The sequence below is a fragment of the Siniperca chuatsi genome, linkage group LG18 (genome assembly GCF_020085105.1).
Source record: "Siniperca chuatsi isolate FFG_IHB_CAS linkage group LG18, ASM2008510v1, whole genome shotgun sequence".
Lineage (NCBI taxonomy): Eukaryota > Metazoa > Chordata > Actinopteri > Centrarchiformes > Sinipercidae > Siniperca > Siniperca chuatsi.
The window spans coordinates 23,888,294-23,905,419 of record NC_058059.1 but is presented as its reverse complement, the minus strand read 5'-3'; the positions used below and the strand labels follow the sequence as shown (position 1 = coordinate 23,905,419).

Genomic DNA, 17,126 nt, shown 5'->3' with positions numbered 1-17,126 from the left:
TAGTTTGACTGTTTAGGACTTGTTGAATCATTCTTTGATTCTTCAATCATGTGCAGATGATAAATATATCTTCTAGCACTGTGATCCCACACGGAATTATCTCTCTGACCCTTCCTTGTGTTCTGATCCTAGACCCAGGCTCTTCCTACACTCACGTCACTCGTAGGGAGCGACAAAGGAGCAGCGAGCGGCAGCGAGCGAACAACACCTCCACCTTGGCGGCCTCCGTTGGCCTGCCCTGCCCTTTCACCCCATCTGGGACTCAGTATGGAGGCAGCGCTGAGTGGCATGCTAGCGAGAGGCTGAGCCAGGCCAACCTGGATGCTATCACCTTCCCAGGCATCTCACCAACCAGCACAGGAGATGGCGATAACATTACTGAATACAATGAAACCCTGGTGATGGACAGAAAGACAAGACACAGTTTGAGTGATGCCTGCATATTAGAAGACACTGCAAAGGACATGTACAGAGGGAGAGCCTTTAGTTTAGAGATGAGTGGAGGGCATTCTGCAGAAAACACCAAACAAGTTTCACCAGTGACGCCAACCCCCCTTCCCCATTTCCAGCTTGCAGCCCCACCAAACAGGAAGAACAGCAGTAGCACCACATTGTCTCCTCCCCCATTCTCAGCTCTGACCACTTGCCACCACATGTCCCCATTGCGAATCTCTGAGTCCAGCCTGTTCAGCCCCATCGACCTGCAGCAACCACTAGAAACAGGCCTATCGCAGGAGGACTTTGACGAGGTCTTCCTCCAAAATCCTGCCCCTCTGTCACCTTCTCCACCAATCAAACAGACAAGCATTATGGAGGACTTCCCTCCTCCTCCTCCCCTCGAGTTGGAGCAGGAAGCTGGACACCAGACTGTGGGAAGGTTTGTTATACAATGTTTTTATATTCAAACCTGAATTGAAATATTATCATTGTTGACCTTTTCTGATTTTTCCACTGGTTCTTTCTCCTTTTCCATTTCCCTCTGTACTCTCCTCTGTACTCTAGTCATAGCATGGAGTTCTTAAACAACTCCATCATTCCCACCAGGAAGTCATCCCTCCTCTCCTCTCCAACGTCCCCCTCCTCCTCTGTCTTTCCTCTGCCTGTGCCCAGCCTCCTTCCTTCCCTGAAGCCTCAGCCCTCCACCATCACCTCCATCACCACATCCACCACAACCGACGACGGCCTCGGTCTTCAGTACCAGCCCCTCCCCAAGAGGGTAAAGACATCCGAGGAGCTTCGAGCAGAGGCGCTGGCCCGGCAGCTGGTGGGTACCTAGAGTCAACAGTTACCTTGAATAAGTGTTGCTGTACCAAGTTCCGACTCCTTTGTCCACATCATTCTGACTCTACCTTGGTCAGTGTACCTATGTAATTCTGACTTTGCCTTTGTTATTGTACCTAGTTCCGACTTTTATTTTTGTCATCATGTCTAGTTCAGACTCTGCCTTAGCTGTCATACCTTTTTCTGACTTAAACTTTGTCATTGCACCGAGTTCTGACTGTACCTTGTTCTAATAACTAGTCCTGACTCTGTCTTTGTCTCAGACCTATTTTTGACTGTGTCTTTGTCATCTTAAAAGAGTTTCCCCTCGGGGATCAATAAAGTATTTCTGATTTCTGATTAATTAATTCTGGTTCCGTGTATCTAGTTCTGACTCTACCTTGATCGGAGTACGTAATTCTCACTCTACCTTTGCCATCATACCTAGCTCCAACACTACCTTCTGACTCCACCTTTGTTGTACATAGTTTGATTATTCCTTTTTCATTTTATCCAGGTGTTGCAGGACCCCTCTCTGGCGCCCCTCCTGGACACATGGGGGGGTAAATCCACTGTAGAGCTTATGGAGGAGATCTTTCCAAACGGAAGATTGGTTGGGAAATCACCATGGCAATGTAGGGGCAGTAGCCGATTAAATGACAGGTAATTCTGACATCATGTGTTTTGCCTTTGAATATTCTTAAACATTTTCAGTGATATTTTAAATACACTAAGACACTGAGTTATAGTATCAATAAAACACTCCTTTCTTTTTTGTGAATTATTTTCATTTATTTCCCTACAGACATAAAAAGATAGGGGGTTTAAACACACTTTTTAACAAAATACTTTTTACGCTCCTGGTGTAATCTTTTGTTTGTGATGTAGCTGTGCAAATGAATTTCCCAACTTCACTCAAAATTATACAACTGTGATGATTACTGCTGTCACTCTCTCCACCTAGTTAGTAAGAACAACAGGGAAATACAGGAAATACAGGAGAGTATGTTTCAAACAGAAAGTGAATTACAACACTGGAATGCACTGAGCAAAACACACTGAAGATGCAGTTTAAAGTTGGAGGAGGATCACCATGAATTTCCTTTAAAGGGTGTTATGTAACACAAGAATGAAGATCTTCATGTTGAGTGTTTATTTAGCCATAAGACCAAAATTGCAGAAAGTGAATTTATGTACCTGAATGATAAGATGAACATTGGAGGAAAAGGACTTCCTGTAAACCAACGTTTGTCATTATTGTTGTGTTTGCTAACAGCCTCCTTCTCCTATCTGTTGCTGACACAGAGAAGAAACATCACAAATCTCTGCTGTCTCTGCATGTTGTGGCCTTTAAAGTCAGTGACATCTTAAATGTGTTTTGGTGAACATTCAGGGAAGGAATGTTTCCTCATTGAAAAGAAAGCAAACAACCATCAATTTAGAGGCATCATTTCTCTGTATACATGATCGCAGGAAGGTTGTGTTTATGCTTTGACCTTTGACCTTATTGGTGAAACTTATTCTGCAGCATTAGGTTCAACCTTGGATATAGCTGGAAAGGAAGATGATATCCCCATTCTTAATCCTGCCTAAAAAGCTCTAATTGGTCGATTGCTTCTCCAACTAAGGAAACAGTCGTCAATGAACACGACACCAGATCTATTTGAATTGCTGGAGGTCTGGAACCAGGCTAGCAAGTTAGACAGTGTTGGCATTGTCAGCCAGGACAGGAAAGACCAGACAAACCTGATCAACGTTTCTCAACAGCAGTGTGTGGAGAGTGTCCATCCAATGTGACTCATTAAACTTCCCTACACAGATGGATCATTGAAGAACTGAATTCATAGAATCAATAAAAATAAGGAGAATTAACAAAATACAACAAAGTTGTTGTCTACATGACATGGACTAAATGGCTGAAGTCAGGGGACAGATGTGACTTTTTTTTACTGTCCTTCCTTCTTGCCATTGCAGATGAATGTTTGTTCTTCCTCTAGTTTCCACCTGTCACACTGTTCTATATAGACAGATGGCTTCCTACAGTCTAAACAGCTGAACAACACTGACACCTAGTGGCCAGAGTTTGTGTAACAGAATGGACTTGACCTTTAAAATACAGCATCAATGTGAACTTTTACTGTGAACTTCTTATGATAGAGGCTCCTCCCCCTGTGACTGAATATTATTTTTTATGTTTTGGGGGGGGGTTGCAAGACAAAAGACAGGACTTTAACAGGACAACACAAGGAAAACAAAACAATGAATACAGAAAAATTAACAAAAGTTTAGTCAAAGCACAAGGTGATGTTAGTTGTTGACGTAATGTTGGTGTATGTGTGTGTGTGTGTGTGTGTGTGTGTGTGTGTGTGTGTGTGTGTGCGCGTGCACGCATGCATTTGTGCGTGCGTGCCTGTGTTCCACACTGTCGGAAGAAGTCTATGGACTTGATGGACGAGAGGGAAAGGAAAAAAATATTTTTTAAAAAGGAGGTACACTAATGCTAATACTAGGGATACTACTACTACTACCACCACCAATTAAAATAATAATGATATAGTCAGGGAGAGTGCAGACGGCATGTCCACCCTGACCGCTGGCAGTGAAGCACCATCAGGGAGCTCCAGAGCGATGTGATTTGTGTTTGTGTTTATTTGTGTTTATCGTGACTGATATTGATCCAGCTTTGGGTCACCCCAGACCCTTATAGGAGGGAGCTGACCCATTGTGGGCTTGATTTTTTATTAGGGATTGGTAGTTGTATTTGGTTGTGGTTGAGGAGAGGAGTAAGGTGACCCAGAGAGATCCATCAGAGTGCCCTGAATCGACACACTCCAGCCGCCAGGGACAAGACTGCCTTGACAAATCCCATGTACTTTAATAATGGTGGTGTGGTAGGGGAGGAGTTTAGTAGGGAAAAGGAAAAAAAGTGTACATGGTGTAAAATACAGAATTGGAAAAAAGTTTTTAAAAATTATATTAATGACAAATAAATAAATACATTGGAAGATGGGCGGATAGGACATTGTCAGTGTTGTGGAAGTTGTGAAATTGTGGATGTATGTGTTTATAAGTTGTATTGTAATAATATAATAACAGTAATATAAATAATAATAATATTTTGTTAAATAATAAAAAATAATACTGACAATATTATCAAAATAATAACATTTAACAAAAATAAAACATCTATAAAAATTTAATATTATTATTGTCATCATTTTCGCTACCATAATACGTTGGTAGGTTGGTTTTGGGTGTAACAACAATTATTATTATTATTATTATTATTATAATTATTATTATTGTTGTTGTCATAATTATCACTACTATTTTCTTATCATTAATAACATCAATAATAATAACATGGGCAATATTATTAGCATTATCAACATCAGCAATAAAAATAATAGTAATAATATAATAGCAATAATAATAACGATAAAGAACCATCAACAATTTAGAAAATGTTATTTTTGGAAGTATTGTCGTTTTAATAGTAGCTATTCTGCCCATAATGGATAGTGGTATTCATCTAGCACTGGAGGTCGTCATTTATTGTTTTGCGTATGGAGTGTAGTTGACCCCAAACTGTTCTGGGGGAAACATTAATGTCTAAATACGTGATGTGACCTGTACATAGTGGGATAGGTGGTGTATGGGCTGCCACATCACAGTTGTTGCTTTTGTAGTGGAAGGATGGAAGATTTAGTCCAGTTAATAGAGTAGTCCAAGCTATTAGAGAATTGTTCAGTAAGTTAAATTGTTTCTTGATGAGTGATCATCTGCATAGAGACTGACCTTATGATGTGTGTTGGGTGTGTAGGATTCCTTTTATGTAGATGCTCTGACATATGGCTGCTCCTAAGGGTTTGATGAAAATGGTGAAGAGAGACAGAGTGGCATCCTTGCCTAGTCCACCTGTGCAGAGTGAAGCTTTGTGATGTTTGTCCGTTGGTGATGACAGTGGCTGAGGGTGAGGTGAAGCTTGAAGAAGTAAATAAATGAGTCCCCAAAGCCAAATCTTTCTAATGTGTTTAAGAGAAATTCCCAGGTTACCCTATCAAAGGCTTTTTCTGCCTCCAACGCAGCTATAATGGTTACTGCCTGTTATAATGATGAATAATGCATTAAGTTAAACAGTCTGCGTGTGTTACTGGATGAGAGTCTACCTTTGATAAAAAATGGTTTGATCTGGATGGATTATGTATGTAGTAACTTTTTATTTTCTACAAGCTAATGCCTTACTGGGAAGGTAACTTGATTGCAAGGGTTGTTAGGCTTCAGGAGGAATGAAATTGTGGTTGTGTTCATGTTTGCTGGAAGTCTTGAATTTTGTTATATTTGTTGAAGTGTTTATAAAACTCAGCAGGGAAGCCATCGGGGTCCTGGTGCTTTGTAATTAGGCATAACATTGAGAGCAGTGGAAAGTTCATCCTGTGTTATTGGTGAATCAAGTATGTTGGTTTGTTCTTCACTAAGCTGTGGTAAGTCAATACTGTTGAGAAATCAGTTATTGTCTTCTTGACTTGTGTTCTTTTCTGATGAATATAGTTTGGCATAAAAACGATTTTAAAGATTTTATTTATCTCTTCAGGTGAACATGTGGGCTTCCCCGCTGAGTCCTTAATGACTGAGATTGTTGTTGTTTTTTATTTCATTTAATTTGATTGGCAAAGTATTTACCAGATTTATTGTTTTTTCGTGGAAATGTTCTTGTCTACGTCTGTGTATCAGGAGTTAAGTTTTCTTATTCATAATTCCATTTAGTTGAAATTTATATTTTCCTCTGTTGGATTATTTGCATTATTATTTTCGAGATTTTTTTGTTCCAATTCCGCTTCTTGTTCATTTTCTGTCTTTTTTTTATAAACTGAGAATTAAATAATTTTTCCTCTTAATACTGCCTTTCCTGTTTCCCTCTGAAGAGTTGGTGATGACTTTGGGGAACCATTTATTGCTAGGACAGATGCCCACTCTCTTTTAATATAACTGTCAAACTCAGGGTCTTTGAGAAGAGTTGTGTTAAAGCACCATCTGGTGATGGGTTTATACAGACTGGTTCTATTCCGTGTAAGGATTACAGGGGCATGGTCGTTAATAATAATGGGGTTGATCTTTGAGTCTGAAATATTAGATATAATTGAATTGCTGGTGAGGAAGAAGTCTAAATAATATTAAACAGTAAATATCATGAAACACGGTCAAAATGTCACACAGGAAAAATCTGGTATAAATTACATACCTTATTTCTATACTGGTCTTTATATTTTTTGCATGTTTTTCCCATTTTTGTTTGGTTTCTTGAGTTCTTTTTATATTCATTTGTTTTCATGTTTATTTCTGTCTTTTCCTTTTTCTGTTCATTTTCATTTTGTTAGTTATCTTGCTCTTTAAATCTTCATTGTTTTCTGTTGCTTACTGTCTCTTTCTTTCCTTTTGCTCCATTTACTGACATTTTTCAAATATCTCCTCTTGACCATCAACCAGTGACCAGCAGCGGTGTGACATTCAAATGAATAAAACACGAGAAGGAAAGGAATGGCACTCGAAAAAATAAAAACATTGAAATTGGAATTTAGGTTTTTAAATAGTGTCGTTCCTTTCCTAGGATTCAAGATGGCGTCTTGAATCAGAGCACAGCGACAGATCGAGGCAAGGATACCGATCTGGATGAGGATAAGAAAGACCTCAACACCAGGAAGGTAAAAAACTTTTATTGTCATTATTATTATAACCTTGAACTTTTTAAATTGTTTTAATATAAACATCAACCCCTAGACAGCTATTTGGACAATAACTCATCCTCTGCCACTATGTTCTGATTCAGTAGTTTCAATAAAACATCACAACAGTAACACAGGTAAAACTCCTGAGTATTCTTGTGTTTTTCGCCCCGTCTTCCAGGTGGAGCTGTGTGAGGCTCTGAGGTGTAGCGTGGCAGCTCTGCGGCAGGAGAAGGAGGCATTGTGTGAGGAACAGAGATGTCACCAGGCACTGGGAGCGAGAATCGAAATGCTGGTGCAGGAACACCTCAAACCCAACGAGCGGGACAAGTACAGCATGTTCGTCGGTACGACTTCTGACTATCACTGTAAAAAAACAAAACAATATAACAATGATTATTTTATTAATATTCAACAACTGCAGCTCCTATCAGGCTTTGGTGATGTACCAGTGGTGTGTCAGAAACTGAGATGTTGACTTGGTTGTGTTTGTAGGAGATCTGGAGAAGATCGTGAACCTGCTGCTGTCTCTGTGCAGTCGGCTGTCGAGGATCGACAGATCTCTACTTGCTCTGGAGAGAGAGGAGCTGATGCAGGAGGACGTAGCAGAGGAGAGGGTGAGACAGGACAGGATCTATCTGTCACTTTATCCATCTATTTACCTGTTACCCATGTGCCTATTTATCTGCCGATCCATCTGTGTCTGCACAGGACTCATTATCTGGGTTTAAGGTCTCCTGTGACTATAATAACTGCAGGTCATTTGTGTTTTTGATCCCATGTAAATCTGCTATGTCTGTAATATATAAAGTATTACAGGTATTATAAATATTCGTCACAAAGTACCAAATACAGAGGTCTTAGTTAAGTCATTAGGATGCATCCTCTGGAGAACATGAACGCAGACATTTTGACATGTCATAGTAGGAAAAACCCAGGTGTTACTAATAACAATAATGAAGGCTTCCTTCTATTCAAATGTTCCAGTAAGTCATGACAGTGTGACAGTGAGCCAGCATGAACAATACCAGGAACCTGAAACTTAAGCAGCTAAATGGAATTAAACCATCATTCCTTTTATTATTTATACCTGTGCTTTTCCCACTGTGACATGTCAAAATGTCTGCTGTGAAAAACGTCTATTTTGTACCAATCTATGGACCAAAGTGACCACACTGCTGGCGTTGCTTCAAATACTAAATGTCCAGTTGTAGTTTCCATTTGGATGTTGACATGTTAAGTATTAGTAATAAACAAGATTCTGTGTGAACTAATAACTATTTAGTTGTCTCCTCCTCTTCAGGACTCCCTCCATCACAAACGCTCTATACTCCTTTGTCAAACTGAAGATGCCCAGGAGCTGAAGGAGAACTTGGACCGGCGGCAATGCGTGGTCCAAGCTATCCTGTCCGGCTACTTCACCGAACCGCAGCTCCAGGACTACCGTCGCTTCATCAGCACCAAACCCTCCCTTCTGATTTGCCAGCGGCACCTCGATGACCACATACGACAGGCGGAGGAGCAACTGACGCGATTGGCCGAGAGCCTGCCACTGGAGCTGGCTGAAGCTCACGGTTGGTCGAGAGCTTGTCCGTTCTCATCGTCAAGCCCTGCCCCCTACTCTTCTCCTTTTCCGCCGCAGCTTCCTCCCTCTGTGATTCCAGGCCCCACCCACTCAGTCAGGTCCACCACTGTGACATCACTGTGATGTCATGGACAGGCCGCTATTACGAGTGGCAGTGAAGGACGGGAAAAGAAGAAGAGACAATTGGCTCCCTAAAAACTCACTCAGAGCTCGAGAGATGCTCTAAGTTGAAGGAGCAATTTACATTTAGGAAGAGTTGGCCTTAAACGGGCTCTTTTCACACTGAAACAACTATGCAGACTTCACATGTTGAAGAAAAGCCTTTAATGTGCCTCATTGTATTCACATCCGACTGTACGTTACACCTCTGTTCACCTCAACATCACCATGCAGCACTGTGTGGACTAAACTGACTGCTGCCAACATTTCTAATTATCCTCTGCTCTGAAAGGTGATTTTTATGGGCCATCAGGTGTTTTCAGATTGACGAGATTTAAAGCTGTAAATGCAAAATTCAGCTTTAATTTATGTTCCATTTTCCAGATAGATCAGAAACCCCCACATTTACAGAAATGTTACAAAGGACCTCTGGCCCTGCATTCATCAACAACATGAGAACTCTTCAGCTGTAGGCGCCAGAGGGGTTTAATAAAACTGACCATAATCCTGGCGCAGACAGGTGAATTAATAGTAAAAGGATAGAAAGTTATTTTTAAAAGTCAGCAAAAAGTTCCAATTATACTGGAATTGTCCTTTAACAACCATGGTGTTTTCAGGAAACTCAAACATTCAGACGTTCCTCCAGGAACTCTTTATTTCTAATGACAAGACAAATTGAGCAGGTGTGTTATGTCCCAAAGATAAAATACAATCATCTTTAAAATAAAATATAATTTTGTCATCTTGTCAAACCCTCCTGAGATTTTTACAAGGCCTGCTCAGCTTTCGCACATGTACAGTCAACTTACAAAAATAAATTAACACCAAAATTGGAGGGACACTGTTTTTATTTTACAGAAACACAAAGAAATACCCAAAACTCTGAGATAATCAGAAACTGAGTGTACAGATCCTAAAAGGTAACTGCTGTTACTGCTGAACTGTTATGATCACTGTCACATGATACTGTAACACTACTACTGTCACTACTGCCTATATGTCTGGAGCTGTAGCACTTTTTAGCAGTTTTTACACTGAATGATAAACATCGTTCTACTTATGCCTCTTTAAAAGTTGATGTGATGAAGCGTTTGTTGTCAAAAAATGTTTTTCTCGGGAGAAATTGTTTGCCGATCTCAACTTGGTTTATTTTTGGATTTGAGGTTTAGTTTGATTCAAAAATCAATTATTTTTCAGTTTCAGCATTTTACTAGGGCCACAACTGCAACAGTTACCTTAATTTCCAAATAATTAATATTTTTTTTAATTAATTGGTCAGACATCAAGTCCATAGAATGTTAAGAAAAACAACAAATACCATGATTTACCAAACCAAAAGATATGTAATTTATAATATGAAACACAGAAAAGAAACAAATCTTAACTTTTAATTGATAAATAATGTAAATAATAAGCCCATAAGACATTTTAAAGGAGCACTCCAGATATCTTGACTTCACACCCCAAAAACACTATATAATGCAACTTGATAGCATCTTTTATTAGACATTCCCTGCCTGATAAATGCCCTTAACTTTTAAATTCCACACCTCCAGTTTATAACACAGGATCAGGTTTATATTTGAGTCACATGTTTTTAAAAATATTTAACTGTCAGTTTTGCAATGTAGCAGGTGCCATTTGGCTTCCCTTCAGTTCAATTCATCTGGGGACTCCAAATGGCATAAAGAGCATCCGTTTTACAAAATCAATATTTATTGTTTAATTAACAGTAGCAGCAGTGTGTGGAATCTAAAATACAGAGACGGTACTTAGTTGAAGTACTGATCAGTGCATGTTTTTACCAAGTGGCGACCTCTGGGGCTAAAAACTGCAATTTTTCAAATGGCCACTTGAGACTGGCTCAAAAAGTGAGTCTATCTCCATAAACCCCCATGTTAAAATGCCCAACTTCACAGCAGAAATAAACATGTTTACAGCCTGGTACAAAAAATGGCTTTGGTCTCTATAGCTAATTTCTCCATTTATGACAGCTCTACGGGGGTGAATTTTTATATAACTCACCCGTAAATTATATTAAGTGCTTAAGTTTATGCATAATTAAGGACATGGCCGCCTTGAGTGACACATGGGTGCCGTCACAGGTAGCTGGTTTTAGAAACCAGGCTTCATTTGTCCCACCTCAGTTCCACCCACGCTCCACCGCTTTGCCCATTTTTGGATTAGCCGGGAGCCGGTGGAGTCAGGGACTGCCAAGATGGTGTCGGCTGGAGCCACCACACTGAGCTTCACACTGGCTCCTCAGAAACCTATGGCTGACGTCACGAAGAATACATACATATTTTATACAGTCTATGGTTTTTACCTGTTTTTCACTCTGAACCGTTTCATTCTATAGCACATGATTCATTTGACTGCTGTATGCTGTTTTTCATATTCTCAAAAAACTTAACACACAATCTTCCTTATGTCCTCATCAATAACCCAGATTTTACTGGTGATTATTGTTTGTTCATTGTTATTTGCAGACGCACAACAGAATATCTCAGCCTCAGATTTTTTTGTTTGTTGTTGAATGAAATTAAGTGTTTGCTTTATGAAAGAATAACGATTAAACAACAGCTCCTGGTTTTTGCAAAATAAATGTATTTTGTAAATGACTTTGTATCCTCTTCAAGTTGTCCTGAATACACACACACATTCAAAAGAATAGTTCTGCTGTGACACTGTCTGGCCGTTACCAGGCTGATATTGTGTAGTCTGATCACGCCATTAAACTGTATTAGATTAACAGCTATCTTTGACAACACAATAGATGAAGCAGCTATAATCAATATTTTTATTCCCATTTCCGATGTGGTGTACTTTGGCGAATTTTAGCAACTCCTCCTAGAGAATAAATCCGATCGACATCAAATTTTGGCAGTGTAATCCCGTTGCGATGCTAAATTGCAACGATCTTGAGGTTTCATCAAACGGCGTTGCCTAGGCGATGCTGCGAATTCTGTGTTCCAAAACTGGTAACTGTGCTACCTTGTTCCAAAGTTTCTAACAGTGCACCACCTTGTTTTAAAATTAATAACTGTGTTACCTCAGCTCCACATCAGATATTTTCACGTTTGATAGGAGTCCCGGGCTGAGGACATTTAAAGGCTAAATAGGAGTTATATTGTGTGATCTACACTTGATATATGGCAACACCTTACATGCGTTCCTTGCATCTTGTGATATAGGTGTCAGCAGACAGACACGGGACACAGAGGTTAGTACTGAGACGAGGGAGTTTATTGAAACAGGCAGACAGAAAAGCAATGATGGGAGCTAAGCTAGTAAAGTCTATGGGTCTTATCTTGATGTAGCGCTGGTAGTGAGATCCACTGGAGGAGACTGGTGGCAGGAAAGCCGGGAGCTGACGATACACACAACGGAGAAGTCCAAAGTCCAAAGGGGTTGTCAATAGAAGCTGTGCTCGGGTTGAGTTCTTGTAAGAGGTTTGAGACCAGACAGTGAGTGAACCGGGGCAGTGAGACTATATAGTGTGGAGTAGATGATTAGTGGCAGGTGTGTAATCAATACTCAGGTGAGTGTGATCTGCTGATTGCAATGGGTGGAGCTGGTGGTGTCTGTGTTGGCTCTCTGACAGTACCCCCTCCTCCAGGGGCGGCTCCTGACGCCCGCTGACGGCGACGGGGTCGGCCTCGGCCTCTGGGTGCAGGACGATCCGGATGAGCCCTGTGAAAGTCCGTCAGTAACGCCGGGTTGAGGATGTCGTCTCGTGGAACCCAAGATCTTTCTTCGGGCCCGTATCCTTCCCAGTCCACCAAGTACTCTAGCCGGCCGCCCCGTCGCCTGGAATCCATAATGGCCTCCACCCGGTAGATTAGGGGTTCCTCGATCACATCTGGAGGAGGAGTTAGGGGTAGCTCCTCGGGTTCTGTGGAAGATGGAGACACAGGTTTTAGGAGGGAGACATGAAATGAAGGGTGAATGCGGTACCTCGGGGGGAGCTGGAGCCGGTAGGTGACGTCATTAATCTGCCTCTCGATGGGGAATGGACCTATGTAGCGGGGACTCAGCTTACGGCAAGGCTGACGGAGACGCAGATCCCGAGTGGAAAGCCAGACGTGATCCCCTGGATGATAGACCGGGGTAGGGGATCGGCGGGCATCAGCAAACTGCTTGTGTCTCTGTACAGCATGCTGCAGGTGGATATGGGCTGAGTCCCACACTCGCTCGCTCGAAACCAGTGGTCAATGGCTGGGACTTCAGAGGGTTCCTCTGTCCAGGGGAACAACGGGGGTTGGTAGCCGAGTACGCACTGGAACGGGGTGAGACCCGTGGTGTTCTGTTTTAGCGAGTTTTGTGCGTACTCGGCCCACGGAAGGAAGCGGTTCCAGCTGGTTTGGGTGTTGTGACAGTAGGTCCGAAGATATCTCCCTATCTCCTGTATCTTCCGCTCAGTCTGGCCGTTGGTCTGAGGGTGATAACCGGAGGAGAGTTTGACTGCTACTTGGAGGAGTTTGAAGAAAGCCTTCCACACACGTGAGGTGAACTGTGGTCCTCGGTCAGAGACGATTTCTTCCGGGATACCAAAGTTGCGGAATACCTGTTGGAAAAGGGCCTCTGCGGTCTCAAGAGCGGTAGGCAAGCCCTTCAAGGGAATGAGCCTGCAGGCCTTGGAGAAAAGGTCCACCGCGACGAGTATGCAGGTGAAATCATCTGATTTGGGTAAGTCTGTGACGAAATCAACTCCGACGTGGGACCAAGGTCTACGTGGTATCGGAAGGGGTACCAGTTTGCCAGCAGGAAGTTGACGTGGCGTGCGGGAGATGGCGCAGACTGAGCATCCTTCCACGAATTGGGAGACATCCCGGACCATACTGGGCCACCAGTAACGAGCCTGAAGGAGTGAGAGAGTACGCTGGCTGCCCAGAGCCCGGAGAAGCATGCGCTGAGCCCAGAAGGTCTTTACGTAGGCTGGTTGGGACGTAGATCTTACCCTCTGGGCCTCCCGGCGGAGCAGGTTCCGAGACTGCAGCGGCCTGTATTTGGTCGTTCAGGTCCCACTGGTTAGGGCTGACAAGTATGGCTGGAGGAAGGATGGGTTCTGGTGTGAGGGATTCCTCGGGAGCATGGATTCTGGAGAGGGAATCCGCTTTTACGTTCTTGTCTCCGGGTCTATAGGTGATGGAGAAGTGGAAACGGGTGAAAAAGAGGGACCAGCGGGCTTGGCAAGGGTTCAATCTTTTAGCAGTACGGAGGTATTCTAGGTTCTTATGGTCGGTGATGACAGTGAATGGGTGATTTGCTCCCTCCAGCCAATGCCTCCACTCTTCTAAGGCCAATTTTATAGCCAGCAGCTCCCGGTTGCCGATGTCATAATTCTGCTCCGCCGGGGACAGCTTCTTAGAGAAGAAGGCACAAGGATGGAGTTGAGGAGGCTCTCTGTGGCGTTGGGATAGCACCGCTCCCGCGCCGGTAGTGGAGGCGTCCACTTCTACCACGAAGGGGAGATCTGGGTTAGGATGAGTGAGCACGGGAGCAGTGCAGAAGGCTCTCTTTAGCTCTTCAAACGCGGCTCGAGCCTCGGGGTTCCAGGACAGTGACTTGGGTTTGCGACGTTGCAGGGAGGTGAGAGGAGTGGACATGAAACTGAAGCTTCTTATGAATCTGCGATAGAAGTTCGCAAACCCAAGGAAACGTTGGAGTTCCTTAACTGATTGAGGAAGTGGCCAGTTCTGGATGGCTTGGATCTTCCCCTGGTCCATATAAATGCCCTCTGCACTGACGATGTACCCGAGGAACTGGACCGTGGGGCGATGGAAGTCACACTTCTCACGTTTCAGGTAAAGCCGATGTTTCCGGAGCTGTTGGAGAACCTGCGTGACGTGGTGACGATGTTCAGCCAAGTTCCGGGAGTAGATGAGGATGTCATCTATGTAGACGATCACAAAACGATGAAGAAACTCCCGGAATACCTCGTTCATGAAGCCCTGGAAGACCGCTGGAGCATTGGACAGCCCATATGGCATCACCAGGTATTCGTAGTGGCCTGACGGGGTGATGAACGCCGTCTTCCATTCGTCTCCCTCTCTGATTCGGACGAGGTTGTAGGCACTCCGCAAATCCAGCTTGGTGAAGATGCGAGCCCCACGGAGTTCCTCGAGGGCGGCAGGGACCAGAGGAAGCGGATAGGGGAGCTTGACGGTTTGGCTGTTGAGGGTCCGGTAGTCAATGCAAGGCCGCAAGCCACCATCCTTCATACAATACAGGCCCCCGCCCTGGTTCAAACGGAGTGCCCGTTCGTGGGGAGAGAGTCGGTGAGTATCTACCTGCATGGGCTCCGGTACTGGAGGACAGGCTTCGGGTGAGAGCGGCAAATGATCGGTTTCTTCTGGCTGGCATGCGGTAAGTAGCTGAGCGATTTTCACTGTTTTCTGCATGAAGTTCTCAAGTCCAATACTGTTCTCGTATATTACCATCTTCCTACGGAGTTAGGAATTCAAACCCTGGTGATAGGCTGTCATTAGTGCAGCCTCATTCCAGCCACTAGCAGCCGCTAGCGTACGGAACTGTAGTGTGTAATCACTCGCCGATGAATTTCCCTGACGTAAGCGGAAGAGCTGGTCGGAGACCGCCAGGTCCCCGGTGGCGAGACCGAATACTTCCTGGAAGTGGGACGAGAAGTTGGAGAAGGAGTTAATCATGGGAGACTGTGAGTTCCAAAGAGTCTGAGCCCATAGCAATGCTCTTCTAGAGAGGAGGGAAATGAGGAATGCCACTTTAGCTCGTTCGGTGTTGAATTTATGAAAATGCATCTCGATGTACAGAGAAACTTGCAGCAAAAAAACGCTACATCCTACCGCCTCACCCGAATAGCTGGGAGGAAGGGCCATGGGACTGGCAGAGGCAGATTGGGGTTGAGGATCCGAAGACAGAGCCGCACGAAAGGCGCTGACCAATCCTTCGTATGGATTCTCCGTGGGGGAAGCGGAGAATCCATCTCCAGATGGTTTAAAGGTCTGGTTTTCTGTCAGCAGACAGACACGGGACACAGAGGTTAGTACTGAGACGAGGGAGTTTATTGAAACAGGCAGACAGAGAAAAGCAATGACAGGAGCTAAGCTAGTAAAGTCTATGGGTCTTATCTTGATGTAGCGCTGGTAGTAAGATCCACTGGAGGAGACGGGTGGCAGGAAAGCCGGGAGCTGACGATACACACAAAGGAGAAGTCCAAAGGGGTTGTCAATAGAAGCTGTGCTCGGGTTGAGTTCTCGTAAGAGGTTTGAGACCAGACAGTGAGTGAACCGGGGGAGTGAGACTATATAGTGTGGAGTAGATGATTAGTGGCAGGTGTGTAATCAATACTCAGGTGAGTGCGATCTGCTGATTGCAATGGGTGGAGCTGGTGGTGTCTGTGTTGGCTCTCTGACAATAGGCCACACCCATTTCCGCCTATAATTTTTTTCTGCAAAATCATGAAATACGTGAACACAGTTTTCTGAACTCCTCCTAGACAGTTAGTCCGATCTGCACTACACTTTGCGTATAGAATCTATGAACCCTCATGATCTAAAGTTATTAAAAGAATTTTCTCTGTGCTGCTCTACAGGCTTTTAGGATGCTAAAAAAGTCACAAAACTTTGTGCACAGACTTGAACTGGTAAATACTTTAATTTGAGTCCAATTTAGGGATAGTTGAAAACTCACGAAACTTGGCACACACGTCAGAAGGATTGTGTTTTGTTTTCTGGTATAGTCTGGGGCTTGGATGTGGCAAAATGGCTTAATAGCACCCCCTACAAAACCTCAACAAAGCAGCCCCCACGGTACGTTTCACCTCGATGTACAAAATTTGGGAGGCAGATGTATCATCTCAAAGACTTTTAAAAAAGCCTCTTGGAGCCCTACCCTAAACCTAACAGGAAGTCAGGCTCCGTACTTTAACAAACTCCTCCTAGAGAATTTATCGGATCAATTTCAAATTTGGGCAGTGTAATCTAAAGACCGTTCTGATGCTAAATTGCAAAGCTTTTTAGGTTTTCTCAAACGGCATTGACGTCGCGATGTGGCAAAGTTTGCCGAATTTTAACAATTTTTTTATGTTTAACTGCTCCTAGAGAATTAATCCGATCAACTTCAAATTTGGGCAGTGTAATCTAAAGACCGTTCTGATGCTAAATTGCGAAGCTTTTTATGTTTTCTCAAGCGGTGTTGCTGTGGCAATGTGGCAAATTCTGAGTTCCAAAATTAGTAACAGTGCCACCTTGTTCCAGAATTAGTAACAGTGCTACCTGAGCTCCACATCGTGAGATCTTTTTCAAATTTTACATGTTTGATAAGAGTCACAGCCTGAGGATATCTACATGACAATATTCAGACATAGTCAGTGCCTTCTACTGGCAACAGGAAGTAACAGGCCCTATACTCAAAAATTA

The 17,126-nt window shown here is 43.3% G+C and overlaps 2 protein-coding genes across 8 annotated transcripts in view; one reads left to right on the top strand and one right to left on the bottom strand.

The window, feature by feature from the left end:
* Positions 1-11,348, top strand: part of shroom3 (shroom family member 3) — a 115,271-nt gene extending 103,923 nt beyond the window's left edge. For all 7 annotated transcript variants that reach the window (XM_044173329.1, XM_044173327.1, XM_044173326.1 and 4 more), the window contains 7 exons: positions 133-877; positions 1,003-1,264; positions 1,778-1,923; positions 6,869-6,962; positions 7,165-7,330; positions 7,479-7,600; positions 8,287-11,348. In XM_044173329.1, the coding sequence (XP_044029264.1) occupies positions 133-877; positions 1,003-1,264; positions 1,778-1,923; positions 6,869-6,962; positions 7,165-7,330; positions 7,479-7,600; positions 8,287-8,691 (1,940 nt within the window). In that variant the 3' untranslated portion in view covers positions 8,692-11,348. The remainder of the gene's footprint in view (positions 1-132; positions 878-1,002; positions 1,265-1,777; positions 1,924-6,868; positions 6,963-7,164; positions 7,331-7,478; positions 7,601-8,286) is intronic.
* A 664-nt stretch (positions 11,349-12,012) lies between these two features.
* Positions 12,013-16,662, bottom strand: LOC122865214 (chromobox protein homolog 2-like). Its single transcript, XM_044173324.1, has 2 exons — positions 15,560-16,662; positions 12,013-12,622 (listed from the first exon to the last, which is right to left on the bottom strand). Exons 1-2 carry the CDS (start codon positions 15,582-15,584, stop codon positions 12,258-12,260), a joined length of 390 nt encoding a protein of 129 aa, XP_044029259.1. The 5' UTR covers positions 15,585-16,662; the 3' UTR covers positions 12,013-12,257.
* Between the last annotated feature and the right edge of the window lie 464 nt (positions 16,663-17,126).